The sequence below is a fragment of the Oncorhynchus nerka genome, linkage group LG21 (assembly GCF_034236695.1).
Source record: "Oncorhynchus nerka isolate Pitt River linkage group LG21, Oner_Uvic_2.0, whole genome shotgun sequence".
NCBI classification, from domain to species: domain Eukaryota; kingdom Metazoa; phylum Chordata; class Actinopteri; order Salmoniformes; family Salmonidae; genus Oncorhynchus; species Oncorhynchus nerka.
Window position 1 is genome coordinate 23,050,871 of NC_088416.1, and position 16,941 is coordinate 23,067,811.

The 16,941-nt window shown below is 45.1% G+C and overlaps 1 protein-coding gene across 1 annotated transcript in view; it reads right to left on the reverse strand.

The window, feature by feature from the left end:
• The window catches only part of LOC115104113 (protein phosphatase 1 regulatory subunit 1B-like), a 28,052-nt gene that overhangs the window by 2,175 nt on the left and 8,936 nt on the right, over positions 1-16,941 (reverse strand). The window contains exons 2-4 of the mRNA XM_029625335.2: positions 2,580-2,663; positions 2,402-2,477; positions 727-864 (exon numbers count right to left, since the gene is read on the reverse strand). Coding sequence (XP_029481195.1) covers positions 727-864; positions 2,402-2,477; positions 2,580-2,663 — 298 coding nt within the window. The remainder of the gene's footprint in view (positions 1-726; positions 865-2,401; positions 2,478-2,579; positions 2,664-16,941) is intronic.

A 16,941-nucleotide genomic window follows, 5' to 3' on the forward strand; every position in this document is an offset into this window, starting at 1 on the left:
CCTGGTCAGGCATGTGCCTCCTGTGAGTGTGTGTGTAGAAATACATGTGTGTGAAACATGGTATTTACAAGTCTGAATCATACCAGTACATATGAAAGTGACTGCTGCATGGCATAATTAGGCAATTGCTCTAGTGAGGATAATCACAGTCTACTTCAATGTATCTTTAAGAGTCCCTGTCTCGCGATGTGTGACACTACAGCCACCCTGCAGCCGTGTTGCGTTCAAACGACAGATTTATAGAAAAATGATGACAGTAGTAGCCAAGGAAACAGCGTTTAACGATGCCACAGGAGGGATTTCATTAGGAAGCTCTGCCATCTGGGCTGGCAGCCCAGCATCACTACTGATGCTACAGAGAGAGCAGACTGTTAGCCTGTTAGCTGTGGCTAGGCATCTCTGGCCCACTGACTGGCACAGGGCAGGATGGCAGCACAGGGAGGTCTGCTGTGCTCTCTGATAGATTTGTTGGAGTGATGCTAATATGTGCTAATATAATATCACAGCTACTTGTCTGCAGAGAGGAGTTTATCTGAGGCCCTGCTGTTTTGAACACGGCATAGTGCAACATTCAGCCCATCTGACTGAAAAGTGGGCACTGAATAACAATGGCTATACACACAGCTAAATATGTAAGCTGGTTACACCATTGGTCAAAGCATCAATGCGATTACATGAGTGAGTGTATATGTTACTGCTTGGCAGTGTATGGAATCCCTATCTCACCAGCAGCTTTGGTGGGGAATCTCTCCTCCCTCTCCTCATGACAGGGGTAGTCGTCGTACTCCTCCCCCTCAAAGGGGTCTTCCAAGGGGGGGTAGACACCCAGGTTCTGCATGTGTGCCTCAGCCATCTTCTGGACGGCTGGACGCACACATACACATACACAGGATACACAGGAACACACACAGGGACAAACACAGAGACAACGGGAGAGAGGGATAGGTTGTTTTGGGTTTACCAGGCTTCAACACTGTCAACGTTATCATGCTTCATACGGGCTTTCAGATGCATGCCAGACAGACAGATAAGCAGCCAGCCAACCAGACAGACAGACAGATGGACAAATTGAGGGGCAGAATAGCCAGCTCTTCCATGTCTTGTAGTTTGTAATGGAATGGGATTATACATTTGTGTCCTTTTCTCTTTCCTGCATTTGTTTTTATCCTTTCATTTCTCCTGTTTGGTCCCCTGTTCTTTTGCTCTCTAAACAATGCTGACTCGCCCCGTTCTCTCTCTCTCTCTCTCTCTCTCTCTCTCTCTCTCTCTCTCTCTCTCTCTCTCTCTCTCTCTCTCTCTCTCTCTCTCTCTCTCTCTCTCTCTCTCTCTCTCTCTCTGTCTCTCTCTCTCTCTCTCTCTGAGCCTGGCTGAACTAATGAAGGCTGGTATACAGGACCACAGAGTGGGTTATTTAAATAACACTCTACACACATACAGTAATCCCCTTTAATTAACATCTACTGACAAGACTCCAATGCTCTACGTTTATGGCTCTGCGTGCAACAACAAGTATAAAGCAACATTTAGAACTGTGTGTGTGTGTGTATCTGTGTGTATCTGCAGCTGTATACACTCCTTTAGTAATCCTGGATGATCCAGAGCTGCACAGACTCACACTCAGTGTCTCACAGCTGTCACACTCTCTAACCTATCACTCTCCCTTTCTCTCTCTCTGTCTCTCTCTCTCTCTCTCCCTACTTCTCTCTCTCCCTACTTCTCTCTCTCTCTCCCTACTGCTCTCTCTCTCTACTCTCTCTCTCTCTCTCTCTCTCTCTCTCTTCTCTCTCTCCCTACTGCTCTCTCTCTCTACTTCTCTCTCTCCCTACTCTCTCTCTCTCTCTCTCTCCATACTGCTCTCTCTCTCTCTCTCTCTCTCTCTCTCTCTACTTCTCTCTCTCCCTACTGCTCTCTCTCTCTACTTCTCTCTCCCTACTTCTCTCTCTCTCTCCATACTGCTCTCTCTCTCTCTCTACTGCTCCCTCTCTCTCTCTCCCTACTGCTCTCTCTCTCTCTCTCTCTCTCTACTGCTCCCTCTCTCTCTCTCTCTCTCTCTCTACTGCTCCCTCTCTCTCTCTCTCTACTGCTCTCTCTCTCCACTGCTCTCTCTCTCTCTCTCTCTCTCTCATTATGTGCATAGAAACAAAACATGTGAATATATTTCCATAGAGGAAATCCCTCTTGCACGTATATACAGTATAGTACCTACTCTTATGAAGATGCTCCAACTGATTGACATGTATCAATTGGTCACGTGCATCTTACCCCACTGCCCTCATTTGACAAAGAACATAATCAGGAGGCAACAGAACAGTAAAGCACGGTAGACACAGTATCAACACAGGGAGAATTCACCGTACAGAGGACATGTATACACTACTTACTCAGTCAGTTATACTCTTACCTTTCAGGGATGGTGGCTGATACACATTTGGGTTGACTCGCTTGGGCTTGAGTACCCCATTCTCTCCTACAATCCACTGTGGAAGGACGAACAAGTTGATTTTGAAATAACGCAACCATTCACGTGACAATAGGGTGACATGCAATTATCCTCTGAGGCACTAGGGGCGCTCTGTTACCTGGTGGCTGGACTGATCATCCTCAGGGGAACACTGGTCTGCCACTCTGAACAGTGTTGCAGGTGTGGGCCGCCGGCGCCGGATCTAGACACGCACGAGAGAGAAGTAGAGAATCATCAACATCGTTTATTTCTGTGTGAGGCTGTGCTGAAGAGTAAACAACAACAAAGTCCCAGCCAACATTGTCACCAATACCCTGAGTGACTTACGAAGCTCTTGATGAAGTGTGAAAACCTCACAAATCAAGTCTCTGTGTAGAACGTTTCTAACATGCAAATAGCAATTCGGTATTTTGGGTGCCAGCCATCTCATCAGGGCTTGTAATGTGTCCAGTTCTCCTAATTTGACTCCAGAGGAGGAGTCAAGTCTGAGTATTGTCGGGACAGGTCAGGGGTCAGAGGTTAGGGGTCAACAATTGGTCATCAGAACAGAGGACATCCAATTATGTCACGTAGATCCCTTTCCTGCAGTCGAATGACCAAAGCGCCCTCTAGTGGCCTTATGTGTGCAATGTTATTAGTATTTTTCATAATTTCATAATGAATACACTTTTTCCCCACAAAAAAATCCTGTGTTTCTATGTCAAATGGTTTTGTTATGTTTCAGTCTTCTGTGATGTATATAGTGTAATATTGTGACGCAAACTCAAAATTGAATACATTTCAACTATATATCTGACATGGTACAAATGTCTTCATTTTCTTAAGCCCATAACCATGTGTGTGAGGTGTATACTTTTGTTTGAAAGTAGATTTAGCCCACTTAACAGAACAACCCCCCGGGAGAAATCAGTATCACTCTGAACTCGACTTTAGTCATTACATACACTGTACTTAGTACATGGTTGATATATACATTATATGGTACAAACATAGTTTACCAATCAGTATGCATGTGCCTGTGGGTATTCACTGCAGAACAGTAGTTTGATGCAAAACTATGTCACCCAAGCAAACAAGTCTGTGAGTGTGCATTCATGTCTGCATATGTGTGAAACAAAAACATGTGGCTAATTGATTTTCCCAGTGAGGGCCCTGCATACCTACAGTATATGCACGTGTACTGTATTACATGTGTGCGTTGATGCAATCTCCAGTTAATGTGTGCATGGTATGGGGACTGTATACCTTTCCCCGTCACAGACTTGAGGGATATGGAGGGGGGAGATTGGCGGAATCTAACCCCAGCATCAGGTTAGTGTTACTGCCCTCCTCTCTCCTCCTCTTTCCCCTCCTCTCTCCCCTCCTCTCTCCAGCCTCTCTAGACCAGTGGCAGGCAGACTGGAGCTCACTCCCCTTGGGCTTCCTGTTTACTATATATACGTACTGTAGTACACGCGCTCTGTTCCAATGGGTAACCTGCTACCCACTCTAACTAGGTGCTCACAGTATGCGACAGACGGGTTCATTCATTTGACAATGGAAGGAATGCAGAGAGAGGGTCAAGGAGAATGGTTTATGGGGCCTTCTGTTCTGTAGTTTTAATTCCAGGTAGACCCCACTGTGAGGGTTTGGCAACAAGCACACAGTCTCCAACAGTGTAAATAGATCAAGCAATAAAACAGTTTGCAAACTAGGTTGTTTTGGATACATGCATTCAGGTGAGATGAATAGTGCAGTACAATATGGATGGAAGCCTGGAAAGTCAAACAAAAAGGTCATGGCAAGTCTCCTCACTGGGCACACAATTGGGTAATATTTAGTAAGTTGATCAACGAGAGTCCAACCTATTTTCCCCCATTCAAAAAAACAGCCAAAGCTTTGTTGAATTCCCAATGTGTTAACAATATTATTTTTAACCATCTAAACAGGGGTTGTCAAATTGGGGTCCACCTCCAGATCTACATTTTTGTTTTTAAATATACTTTTTTTAACAGACATTTTTGGGGGGGTAATATTACTCTCAACAGATTAAAAGACTTTTGGCCAAGTAGCCGTGGAATAAGTTAATAGTGTGTAAAAAAAAAACACTGTAAAATTATTAATTTACAATCAAATCAAATCCAATTTCAGATGCATCGTAAACAACAGGTGTAGACTAACTGTGAAATGCTTACAATGTATGTTCTTAATCCTGGGCAACACGAGCCTGGGAGGCTCACAGGGATATTGGTATCTACAGTACTCCACCAATTATACATTTTTCTATGTTTTTTTTATTTGACATAAATGCACTGTAATTTAAGCTTTAAAACGGCAAAGTTTTCTCTCGGTGTTGAATGGCAGGATATCAGCTTCAAAGCAGCAACAGTAAAAAAATATTTCTTTCCCCATGACAAAATGTGTAGAATTACAGGAAATTTGATTGAAAACTGCTAAATGTTCTCTATGATGCCAGGAGGCCTTTACATGTTCTCTCTGATGCCAGGAGGCCTTTACATGTTCTCTCTGATGCCAGGAGGCCTTTACATGTTCTCTATGATGCCAGGAGGCCTTTAAATGTTCTCTCTGATGCCAGGAGGCCTTTACATGTTCTCTCTGATGCCAGGAGGCCTTTAAATATTCTCTCTGATGCCAGGAGGCCTTTACATGTTCTCTCTGATGCCAGGAGGCCTTTAAATGTACTCTCTGATGCCAGGAGGCCTTTAAATGTTCTCTCTGATGCCAGGAGGCCTTTAAATGTTCTCTCTGATGCCAGGAGGCCTTTAAATGTTCTCTCTGATGCCAGGAGGCCTTTACATGTTCTCTCTGATGCCAGGAGGCCTTTAAATATTCTCTCTGATGCCAGGAGGCCTTTACATGTTCTCTCTGATGCCAGGAGGCCTTTACATGTTCTCTCTGATGCCAGGAGGCCTTTAAATGTACTCTCTGATGCCAGGAGGCCTTTAAATGTTCTCTCTGATGCCAGGAGGCCTTTAAATGTTCTCTCTGGTGCCAGGAGGCCTTTAAATGTTCTCTCTGATGCCAGGAGGCCTTTAAATGTTCTCTCTGATGCCAGGAGCCCTTTAAATGTTCTCTCCGATGCCAGGAGGCCTTTACATGTTCTCTCTGATGCCAGGAGGCCTTTAAATGTTCTCTCCGATGCCAGGAGGCCTTTAAATGTTCTCTCTGATGCCAGGAGGCCTTTAATATTCTCTCTGATGCCAGGAGGCCTTTAAATGTTCTCTCCGATGCCAGGAGGCCTTTAAATGTTCTCTCTGATGCCAGGAGGCCTTTAATATTCTCTCTGATGCCAGGAGGCCTTTAAATGTTCTTTCCCCGGGCCCGAGACTTCATCCAAGCCACGTACTGCAGATGTCATAGTAAGTAACTCCTTGTAGGCTATTGTTAAAGCACTCGAGTTGTGTTCTGATTATGAATGGGTCTCTGATGAATTTGCTAACACAAAAGGGGTCCCCGGCCCCAAAAGGTTTGAGAACCCCTGATCTAAAATTACAACCAAATTCCAATGAAAAGATCAATGCCTGATATTTGGTTTAGTTGTCATTTCAATGTGTTATCACTGGGCTTTCAACTATTTAAAAGCACATACAAGTTGAAATGGGAACACAATGTCAGATGTTTTGTTTATTTCTACTTAAAGTACTTCATACTTGATTTATACTTAACTTAATGTGGTATCACTGTGTTTGATCAAGCAACATGTTCAAATGAGCTGGATTGCAGTTAGTTGAGATTACATTAAAATACATGGTGCAAGGGATCAATGCTGTTTTAGATTCTATGCAGATTATTATAGCAATTGTGAACATTTCCACAGACCTGCTAACCTGAACATGCCCGCTTTCTATGATTACATACGACATGTATTGTTACAGTAACCTCAAAATGTGGCCTATGATAAAAATTGTACCTATGATAAAAATTTACAGACCTCTACACGGTTTGTAAGTAGGAAAACCTGCAAAATCGTCAGTGTATCAAATACTTGTTCTCCCCACTGTACAAGTGTTTAGCAGGTGTTATTGCGGGTGTAGTGAAACGCTTGTGTTTCCAGCTCCAACAGTGCAGCAATATCTTACAAGTAATATCTAACAATTTCACAACAATACACACCAATCTAAAGTAAAAATGGAATTAAGAATATATAAATATTTGGACGAGCAATGTCGGAGCAGCATAGACTGAGATAGAATAGAATACAGTATATACATATAAGATGAGTAATGCAAAATATGTAAACATTATTAAAGTGACTAGTGTTCCTTTGTTAAAGTGGCCAGTGATTTAAAGTCTATGTGCAGTATAAAGGGCCTCCAAGGTGCTCTCCAGTAGGAGGTGCTGCCCAGACTACTTTTCTTAGAGTGGATAATACACTGCTCAAAAAAAATAAAGGGAACACTTAAACAACACAATGTAACTCCAAGTCAATCACACTTCTGTGAAATCAAACTGTCCACTTAGGAAGCAACACTAATTGACAATAAATGTCACATGCTGTTGTGCAAATGGAATAGACAACAGGTGGAAATTATAGGCAATTAGCAAGACACCCCCAACAGACCACTTCTCAGTTCCTATGCTTCCTGGTTGATGTTTTGGTCACTTTTGAATGCTGGCGGTGCTTTCACTCTAGTGGTAGCATGAGTCGGAGTCTACAACCCACACAGGTGGCTCAGGTAGTGCAGCTCATCCAGGATGGCACATCAATGCGAGCTGTGGCAAGAAGGTTTGCTGTGTCTGTCAGCGTAGTGTCCAGAGCATGGAGGCGCTACCAGGAGACAGGCCAGTAAATCAGGAGACGTGGAGGAGGCCGTAGGAGGGCAACAACCAAGCAGCAGGACCGCTACCTCCGCCTTTGTGCAAGGAGGAGCAGGAGGAGCACTGCCAGAGCCCTGCAAAATGACCTCCAGCAGGCCACACGTGTGCATGTGTCTGCTCAAACGGTCAGAAACCGACTCCATGAGGGTAGTATGAGGGCCCGACGTCCACAGGTGGGGGTTGTGCATACAGCCCAACACCGTGCAGGACGTTTGGCATTTGCCAGAGAACACCAAGATTGGCAAATTCGCCACTGGCACCCTGTGCTCTTCACAGATGAAAGCAGGTTCACACTGAGCACATGACAGACGTGACAGAGTCTGGAGACGCCATGGAGAATATTCTGCTGCCTGCAACATCCTCCAGCATGACCGGTTTGGAGGTGGGTCAGTCATGGTGTGGGGTGGCATTTCTTTGGGGGGCCGCACAGCACTCCATGTGCTCGCCAGAGGTAGCCTGACTGCCATTAGGTACCGAGATGAGATCCTCAGACCCCTTGTGAGACCATATGCTGGTGCGGTTGGCCCTGGGTTCCTCCTAATGCAAGACAATGCTAGACCTCATGTGGCTGGAGTGTGTCAGCAGTTCCTGCAAGAGGAAGGCATTGATGCTATGGACTGGCCCGCCCGTTCCCCAGACCTGAATCCAATTGAGCACATCTGGGACATCATGTCTCGCTCCATCCACCAATGCCACATTGCACCACAGACTGTCCAGGAGTTGGCAGATGCTTTAGTCCAGGTCTGGGAGGAGATCCCTCAGGAGACCATCGGCCACCTCATCAGGAGCATGCCCAGGCGTTGTAGGGAGGTCATACAGGCACGTGGAGGCCACACACACTACTGAGCCTCATTTTGACTTGTTTTAAGGACATTACATCAAAGTTGGATCAGCCTGTAGTGTGGTTTTCCACTTTAATTTTGAGTGTGACTCCAAATCCAGACCTCCATGGGTTGATAAATTTGATTTCCATTGATAATATTTGTGTGATTTTGTTGTCCGCACATTCAACTATGTAAAGAAAAAAGTATTTAATAAGAATATTTCATTCATTCAGATCTACAATGTGTTATTTTAGTTTTCCCTTTATTTTTTGTAGCCGTGTACATCGAAAAGGACGTTATTTCAACGGTGAAAATTAAACATATTTCATACAAGGTTTGTCTGTGTTGAATATTGGTTACCATGATCACATAAGTCTGTGGTTGAAATTTGACCTTCAAAATAACAGTTTACATTGAAAAAATGTATAATTTATTTTCCACGTAGACAACAAGTCACACAATACGTTGACAAATGAAGTTGAAACCATGTTGATTTAACCCGTTTGTAACCAGCAGGTTCTCTCTAGATCTAGACCAGCCAACCTTGGCCATAGCCTGAACCTTTGCTCCTCTCTGTTTATGGTCTCACACAACATCAGTAGCACTTCTCTATTTTCCATGAAGTTTCTCTCTGGATGTGTTTGTGTTTGACCTAGTGGATCTCATTCCTCTAGTTAACCAGGGCAAACAGAGGCTGCATCCCAAATCGCAACCTATTCCCTACATACAGTAGAGCACTACGTTTGACCAGAGACCCATGTGTCCTGGTCAAAACTCTGGTCAAAAGTAGTGCACTATCGAGGGAATAGTGTTCCATTTGGAAAACCTCCTGGGTCTGGGAGCTGTGCGTCAGAGCAAGCAGGTCACTGTTGCCAAAGCACAGGCTTGGTGGGCCACACAACACATCCTAATCTCCTCATGAAAGTTCTGTATTTCTCCTCACTTCTCCTCTCTCACTCTCACTCTCTCCCTCTCATCCAATTCCACTTCATCCTCTCCTCCCTTTATCCTGTTCACCCCACATATCATTCTTCATTCCTTGACAGTGACATGACAATGTCCTCAATCCCCCTCTGTTTCTTTACAACCTTCTCTCTCTTTCTCTCTCGCCCATCACTCTTCCCTTCCCCCACATCCCCGGGCTGTGCCCGCCGGGTTCTCTAATCTCATCATGGCGCTCAGCTTGAATGCCGTCTCTCTTCTCCCTCAGTGGGAGACATCCCAGCAGGGCCCCCTCACTGTGTGACCCCCTACGTCTCCATCTCTCTCCACTGACCTGGCGAGGGGCCCTGGTTGTCGCTGTGGCTGCTGCTGCTGGTCAGCCTGTCTGACACCTGATACCTCTGCTGGATAAAACCAACCCCCTCGCCTGCCTGAGGTGGTGGTGGAAGAGTGGGTAAGACAGAGCACAGCAGACCAGATGCTAGCCAGGCCCATGTCCCAGCTACTATACTGGGATGCGTTTTGGTCTTATACGTACTACCAATCCAGATATGTCGAGGACGGATCTTCCTGGGGCTCTGGTTGTGAGCTCTGAGATGCCGTTGTTCTTTAGAGGAAGAGAGAGGAGAGCGAGAAGAACAGAGAGGCAGACGGAGCAAGATAAATTAAAATAACAAATGTCAAGGGAGCTCAAAAAGTTAGAGAGAGAGTGAGAGAGAGTGAGAGAGAGAGAGAGAGAGAGAGAGAGAGAGAAAGAGCAAAGCAAGCGTATGTGTTTTTGCCCTAGAGCTGAAAGGGTGTTGCTGGATAATTAAGGTCATTGTGGTATAACAAAATGATTTATACAGTACGTGTGTATGGACCCTCAGAGAGTGTGTGTGTGATGAGTGACTCAGCTCTTACTAACATCACAACTGGCCTCCCCATGTTAATGAAGAGACGATAATGTTTAACCCTAAACCTCTTTACCGCCACTACTACCTGTAGACTATTAGGGCTGCTAGAGTGATTCAGGACTTTGTGTAATGGACCAATGAATGGCGTCAAGTTGCTTCCAGGAAAAGGTCACCCTCGATTATAGAGAAGGTGAGTATATACAGCTATAAACGCATAGAGGGGTCAGGGTGAGTAACAGCTATTGTGACAGGCATCAATGCACAGTGATTATGCACACATGCCATTTCCAAAAATAATATGCGCCGTGTTTACGGGTCAACACACAGACACACAGCTGGCATTTCTCGTACACACACACACATCCGGCTGGGTGACGGTGGCAGCAGGGCGGATGACGGTGGGACAGGCCAGATGACATAACACACAGCCACTTGTAATTTTCCAGTCTTTCAATCGCCCCACTTCTGTCGTTACATAAGATCGTCTGTGACTTTCACATGGACGCTTTTATACAGGGGCACAGCATGTGAGAGATTACTCCTGCTATACTTTACCCCCCATTCCCCCCCCCCCCACTCCCACTCTCCTCAGTTGCAGCCATTGTTCAGTATCCTTAAGTATCAGTCCCGGTGTTTCTGCCCTCTCAGCAGCCCTGTAAGAGCAGGAATGCATCCCAAATGGCACCCTATTCCATATATAGCGCACCGGGGGCGGGCCTTGGTCAAAGGTAGTCCACTATATTAGAATAGGCTGCCATTTGGGCCACAGCCGTGGGCTGTTGATGAGCTGTCACAGGGCCACTCATGGGCTCCACAGGTGGGGCTGCAGCCGTTATGTGTCTCCCCACGGGACTCCCTGTCCCCCACTGAGCCTACAAGCACAGGGGAAATATTACAGCTCTCAAGCTTCAAGAGAGCCAGGCCGTCATTATCAATAAGAAGGTGCTTGACTCACCTGGTTACACTAAGGTTAAATCAAAAGGAGACCTTATTTTAACAGACGGTGGGTCACATATTGACTCCATTCCAGCCATTATTATAAGCCATCCTCCCCTCAGCTGCTGTGTGTGTGTGTGTGTGTGTGTGTGCGTGTGTAGAACTGTAGTGATGGTGAGCGGAAAAAGAGAGTTTTGAACCTACTTTGATTTATGGGACTTTCACACCTCCCCCTTGGATGTTTCTCTTTCTCCTTCTTTCGTTCTCCTATATATAAAACAGTTGGCACTAATGGGCTGTGTGAGTCGACTCAGCGATGGTATTTTAATCAGTAGCATAGGGGTATGGAAGACTAAACTGAGCTGGTAGAACCAAGTCAAACCTGCTCCGGACACAACAACACTTCTCTGCTCTTCACTCCTGCATTCAATAATTTGTGACAATGACTCAGGTGGGATTCATATGACATGGTTCAATGGTTGACATTGTGTGTGTTTCCTTGTGTGTGTGCATGTCCATGCATGTATAGTACCAGTCAAATGTTTGGACACACCTACTTATTCAAGGGTTTTTCTTTATTTGTACTATTTTCTACATATGAAATAACACATATGGAATCATGTAGTAACCAAAAAAGTGTTAAACAAATCAACATATATTTAATATGTGAGATTCTTCAAAGTACCCACCCTTTGCCTTGATGACAGCTTTGCACAATCTTGGCATTCTCTCAACCAACTTCATGAGATAGTCACCTGGAATGCATTTCAATTAGGTATGTCTTGTTAAACATTTAATTTGTGGCATTTATTTCCTTCTTAATGTGTTTGAGCCAATCAGTTGTGTTGTGACAAGGTAGGCTGGTATACAGAAGATAGCCCTATTTGGCAAAAGACCAAGTCCATATTATGGCAAGAACAGCTCAAATAAGCAAAGAGAAATGACAGTACATCATTACTTTAAGACACAAAGGTCAGTCATTGCGGGAAAAAAATGATTTGCAGTCGCAAAAACCATCAAGCGCTATGTTGAAACTGGCTCTCATTAGGACCGCCAAAGGAAAGGAAGACCCAGAGTTACCTCTGCTGCAAAGGATAAGTTCATTAGAGTTACCAGCCTCAGAAATTGCAGCCCAAATAAATGCTTCATAGAGCTCAAGTAACAGAAACATCTCAACATTAACTGTTCAGAGGAGACCACTACTAAAGGACACCAATAAGAAGAGACACGAGCAATCGACATTAGATCAGTGGAAATTTGAGATTTTTGGTTCCAACCGCTGTGTCTTTGTGATTCAGAGAGTAAGTGAACGGATGATCTCCGCATGTGTTGTTCCGACCGTGAAGCATGTAGGAGGAGGTGTGATGGTGTGGGGGTGCTTTGCTGGTGACACTGTCTGTGATTTATTTAGAATTCAAGGCACACTTAACCAGCATGGCTACCACTGCATTCTGCAGCAATACGCCATCCCATCTGGTTTGCGCTTAGTGAGACTGTCATTTGTTTTTCAACAGGACAATAACCCACACACACCTCCAGGCTGTGTAAGGGCTATTTTACCAAGAAGGAGAGTGATGGAGTGCTGCATCAAATGACTTGGCCTCCACAATCACCTGACCTCAACCCAATTTAGATGATTAGGGAAGAGTTGGACCACAGAGTGAAGGAAAAGCATCCAACAAGTGCTCAGCATAAGTGGGACCTCCTTCAAGACTGTTGGAAAAGCATTTCAGGTGAACTGGTTGAGAGAATGCCAAGAGTGTGCAAAGCTGTCATCAAGGCAAAGGATGTCTACTTTGAAGAATCTAAAATATATTTTGATTTGTTTAACACTTTTTTGGTTACAACATGATTCCATATGTGTTGTTTCATAGTTTTGATGTCTTCACTATTATTCTACAATGTAGAAAAGAGTACAAATAAAGAAAAACCCTTGAATGAGTTGGTGTGTCCAAACTTTTCACTGGTTGTGTGTGTGTGTGTGTGTGTGCGTGTGCGTGCGTGTGTGTGTGCGTGTGTGCATGCATGTGTGTGTATAGAACAAGAGAGAGTGTGAGGGTTAGCGCCCCTTGCATTGCTGAGTGGGGTGCAGGTCTGGCTGATGTGGGTCTGCTCTCCAGAGGTGGTCCTCGTAGATAGGCCAGCTAACGGGCCAGCCTATTAAAAGACAGCAGTAGAACAGTGTAAACTAGATCTGAGGACCCCCCAGGGGACCCTGCGTAGCAGAGAGAGAGGCTCTCTCTAGCTAATGCTGCTGCAGAGCTCTACTACGTCATACCAGCCATCTCTAAAGGGAGACGCTATATCCACCCGGCACCTGCAATGTCAACACAACACAATGACAGACACTCCCAAATGTTAGAATCCCCTGTCAACCCTACGGGGTGTCCTGTCCTGCCCCCCAGGTATAGGTACATCTTCATTACATTAGCCCATCTCATTAGCCCAGCGTGTGGCAGATCCCAGAGATAGAGGTGGAGGCAGCACCTAGGTCCCATAAAGGGGTCCGTCCTTGTCTCTCTCACTGTCGTCATTGGGCCATAATTTAACTCAGACGCACATAGATTTACAAGTGATTGATATACAGTACAATTAGGATGCCCGGCCTCACACAGACACTCATGAGATACACCGACCGGGAATAGTGTTTGCGTATGTGCATGGCAACTTTTATGGAATTAAAAGTACACTTACGTGTGCAACCAGGCACGCACTCACGACTGAGGAGTGACTAACCACCCATCCAACATAACACTGTCAAACACAACTCATTAAAATCTCTCTCTCTCTCACACAAGCAGATCAATATCCCATCTGCTACTAGTCTCTCTCTCTCTAATCCACACTTCCATCCCTGTCCCCCCTCTCTCTATTTAACCCCTTCATCTCTGCTCTGTCCATCTCTGATTAAGAGCACATAGCTGCAAAGCCTCATTCGCCCTCTGCTATCACAGCCCTGTGTCTGCCTGAACTCTTAAGGCAGCAGGACACTCTATTCAATTCTCCCGTGGTATCACCCTTCCTCTCCGTGTCAGGCCCTGGGAGAGCCCAGACAAATTAAATGGTTGGACCTTTAGGTCGCGCTAAGTGCTAAAGGCAACGGCACAATAAAGAGAAATGTAATCCTTCCCTTTGTGCACTGTGATTCTGTTTCTATTGAGAGGCATTAGCAACCCTGCAACACTTCTGTCAAGAACAAAAACATCAAAGGTTTAAATCAAAAGCCTGGTGGTGCTGACGTGGTTTGGAAACTCAGCACAGACCGAAAAGTAATAATTCTTTTGGTGACAGAAAACAAAATATAATCGAGAAATAAAGAACATCTCTCTCCCTACTTGAACAGAATGCTGCTGGTATTATGAGCTTATGAACTAAAAAACAAGTGAAACACAAAAAGACGATGATGATCATCGTGTTGGAAGGAAGAGGCGTACAGCACATGCGGGGCTGCATGTGGATCGAAGATAGCAGGTTGTAGCTTTGGGTAAACAAACCGAAATAGGGGGTCAGAGCATCCCTACAGCCAGAGCGGTGTTGGAAATTCCAAATTGTTTGCATAGTCAACTTACACCCTGCACTGACACACACACTTTGTAAGGATTGACGCAGGAGACGAGAAGCAGGTACAGGGAGTGAAGGTTTAATAGCTGACGGACATGAAACGGAACAGGAACAGGAACAGCGTCTGGACAGGAACACAACAATTCATGCGGACACAGGGAGCACCACCGAGGAACAGACAGATATACAGGGGGTAATCAACCACGTGAAGGAGTCCAGGTGAGTCCAATGCCAGAGAGGGGGAGCGGGAGCAGGTGTGACACACTTACCCCACCAGACATGCCACCAGGGGTCTTTTCACAGTCCCCAGGTCCAGAACTAATTCAAGGAAACGTACAGTGTTATTCAGAGCCACAAGTGCATGGAACTCCCTTCCATCTTAAATAGTGCAAGTGAACAGCAAACCTGGTTTCAAAAAACAAATAAAACAACACCTCACAGCACAACACCTCTCCCCCATGTGACCTACTTGTTGTGTGTATGTACTGACATGTCTGTCAGTGGTGGCTGCTGAGGGGAGGATGGCTCATAATAATGGCTGGAATGGAGTCAATGGAATGGTATCAACTACATGGAAACCACATCTTGGATGTGTTTGATGCCAGTAATGTTTCAGGTTTTTAAATGTACATACATTGTAAAGTATTTTGTCTGTAATGTATTTTTCGTTATGTGTCGGACCCAAGTAAGACTCGCTGTCGCCATTGGCGCCGTGTAATGGGGATAATAATAAATCAAACAAACACCAGCATCCCCATACTGTCTCCATGTACAGGACCTCTTCTTGCACCTTAACAAGCCTACCTATAGGAACCTCAGCCCCTTTCTTTCTAGGTTCTCTAACATCTAAGAGTCATACACAGTACAGTAGCTACACAGCTCTATTTAAAAAAAAAATTTTTTTTAACTAGGCCAGTCAGTTAGGAACAAATTCTTATTTACAATGACGGCCTACACCGGCCCAACCTGGACGACGCTGGGCCAATTGTGCGCCGCCCTATGGGAATCCCAATCACAGCCGGATGTGATACAGCCTGGATTCAAACCAGGGACTGTTGTGACGCCTCTTGCACTGAGATGCAGTGCCTTAAACAGCTGCGCCACTCGGGAGCTCTATCATGTCACACCTCTGTCAGATCCACTCATCCCAGTGTCACAGTAGAATATATGATGATATCAGACACCATTCACTGGGATTCGGCAAATGATGAGTAACCGGCAAACATCAGAAGAGACCTTTGACCCCACCAATGGTTAACTGAGTCAACAGATTGGTACTATGAGGAAGTAGCTTCTCCACTGACCACACATACAGGAAGTAATTATAGCTACTGGCAGTATGATGTCACACCTACCCCAGTACCCATCCTCGCCCACCTGCCCACTACACTACCCCACTGCTCAGTTAATTAGCCATCGGTCAAGAGTCAGTCGAATACAAACAGAGGACTGTTCCACTTTCGTCCTTTCTTATACATACACTAAGGGGTCGATTCCATCCGCATTGTGGAAGATCCGCAGTGTGGTTGAAATGGAAGGCGATTGAGCTGACATATGCAGCGGGAACATTGCCTTTAAATTCCATTCGCGCGGATCAATCAATCAATCAATCAATCAAATGTATTTATAAGGCCTTTTTACATCAGCCGATGTCACAAAGTGCTTTACAGAAACCCAGTCTAAAACCCCAAACAGCAAGCAATGCAGGTGTAGAAGAACGGTGGCCTGGAAAAACTCCCTAGAAAGGCAGGAACCTAGGAAGAAACCTAGAGAAGAACCAGGCTCTGAGGGGTGGCCAGTCCTCTTCTGGCTGTGCCGGGTGGAGATTATAACAGTACATGGCCAAGATGTTCAAACTTTCATAGATGACCAGCAGGGTCAAAAAAATGATTATAATAAGCACAGTGGTTGTAGAGGGTGCAACAGGTCAGCACCTCAGGAGTAAATGTCAGTTGTCTTTCATAGCCGAGCATTCAGAGTTAGAGACAGCAGGTGCGGTAGAGAGAGAGAGAGAGTCGAAAACAGCAGGTCCGGGACAAGGTCACGCCTTGAACAAAAGAAATCTCAGAAGACCTAAGATTAAGAATTGCATAAAGCTGGAAAGGGTTACAAAAGTATCTCTAAAAGTCTTGATGTTCATCAGTCCACGGTAAAACAAATTGTCTATAAATGGAGAAAGTTCAGCACTGTCGCTACTCTTCATAGGAGTGGCCGTCCTGCAAAGATGACTGCAAAAGCAAAGTATAGAATGCTCAATAAGGTTAAGACGAATCATAGAGTGTCAGCTAAAGACTTACAGAAATCTCTGGAACATGCTAACATCTCTGTTGACGAGTCTACGATAAGTAAAACACTAAACAAGAATGGTGTTCATGGCAGGACACAGCGGAAGAAGCCACTGCTGTCCAAAATAAACAGTGCTGCACTTCTGAAGTTTGCAAAAGTGCACCTGGATGTTCCACAGCACCACTGGCAAAGTATTCTGTGGATGAAACTACAGATG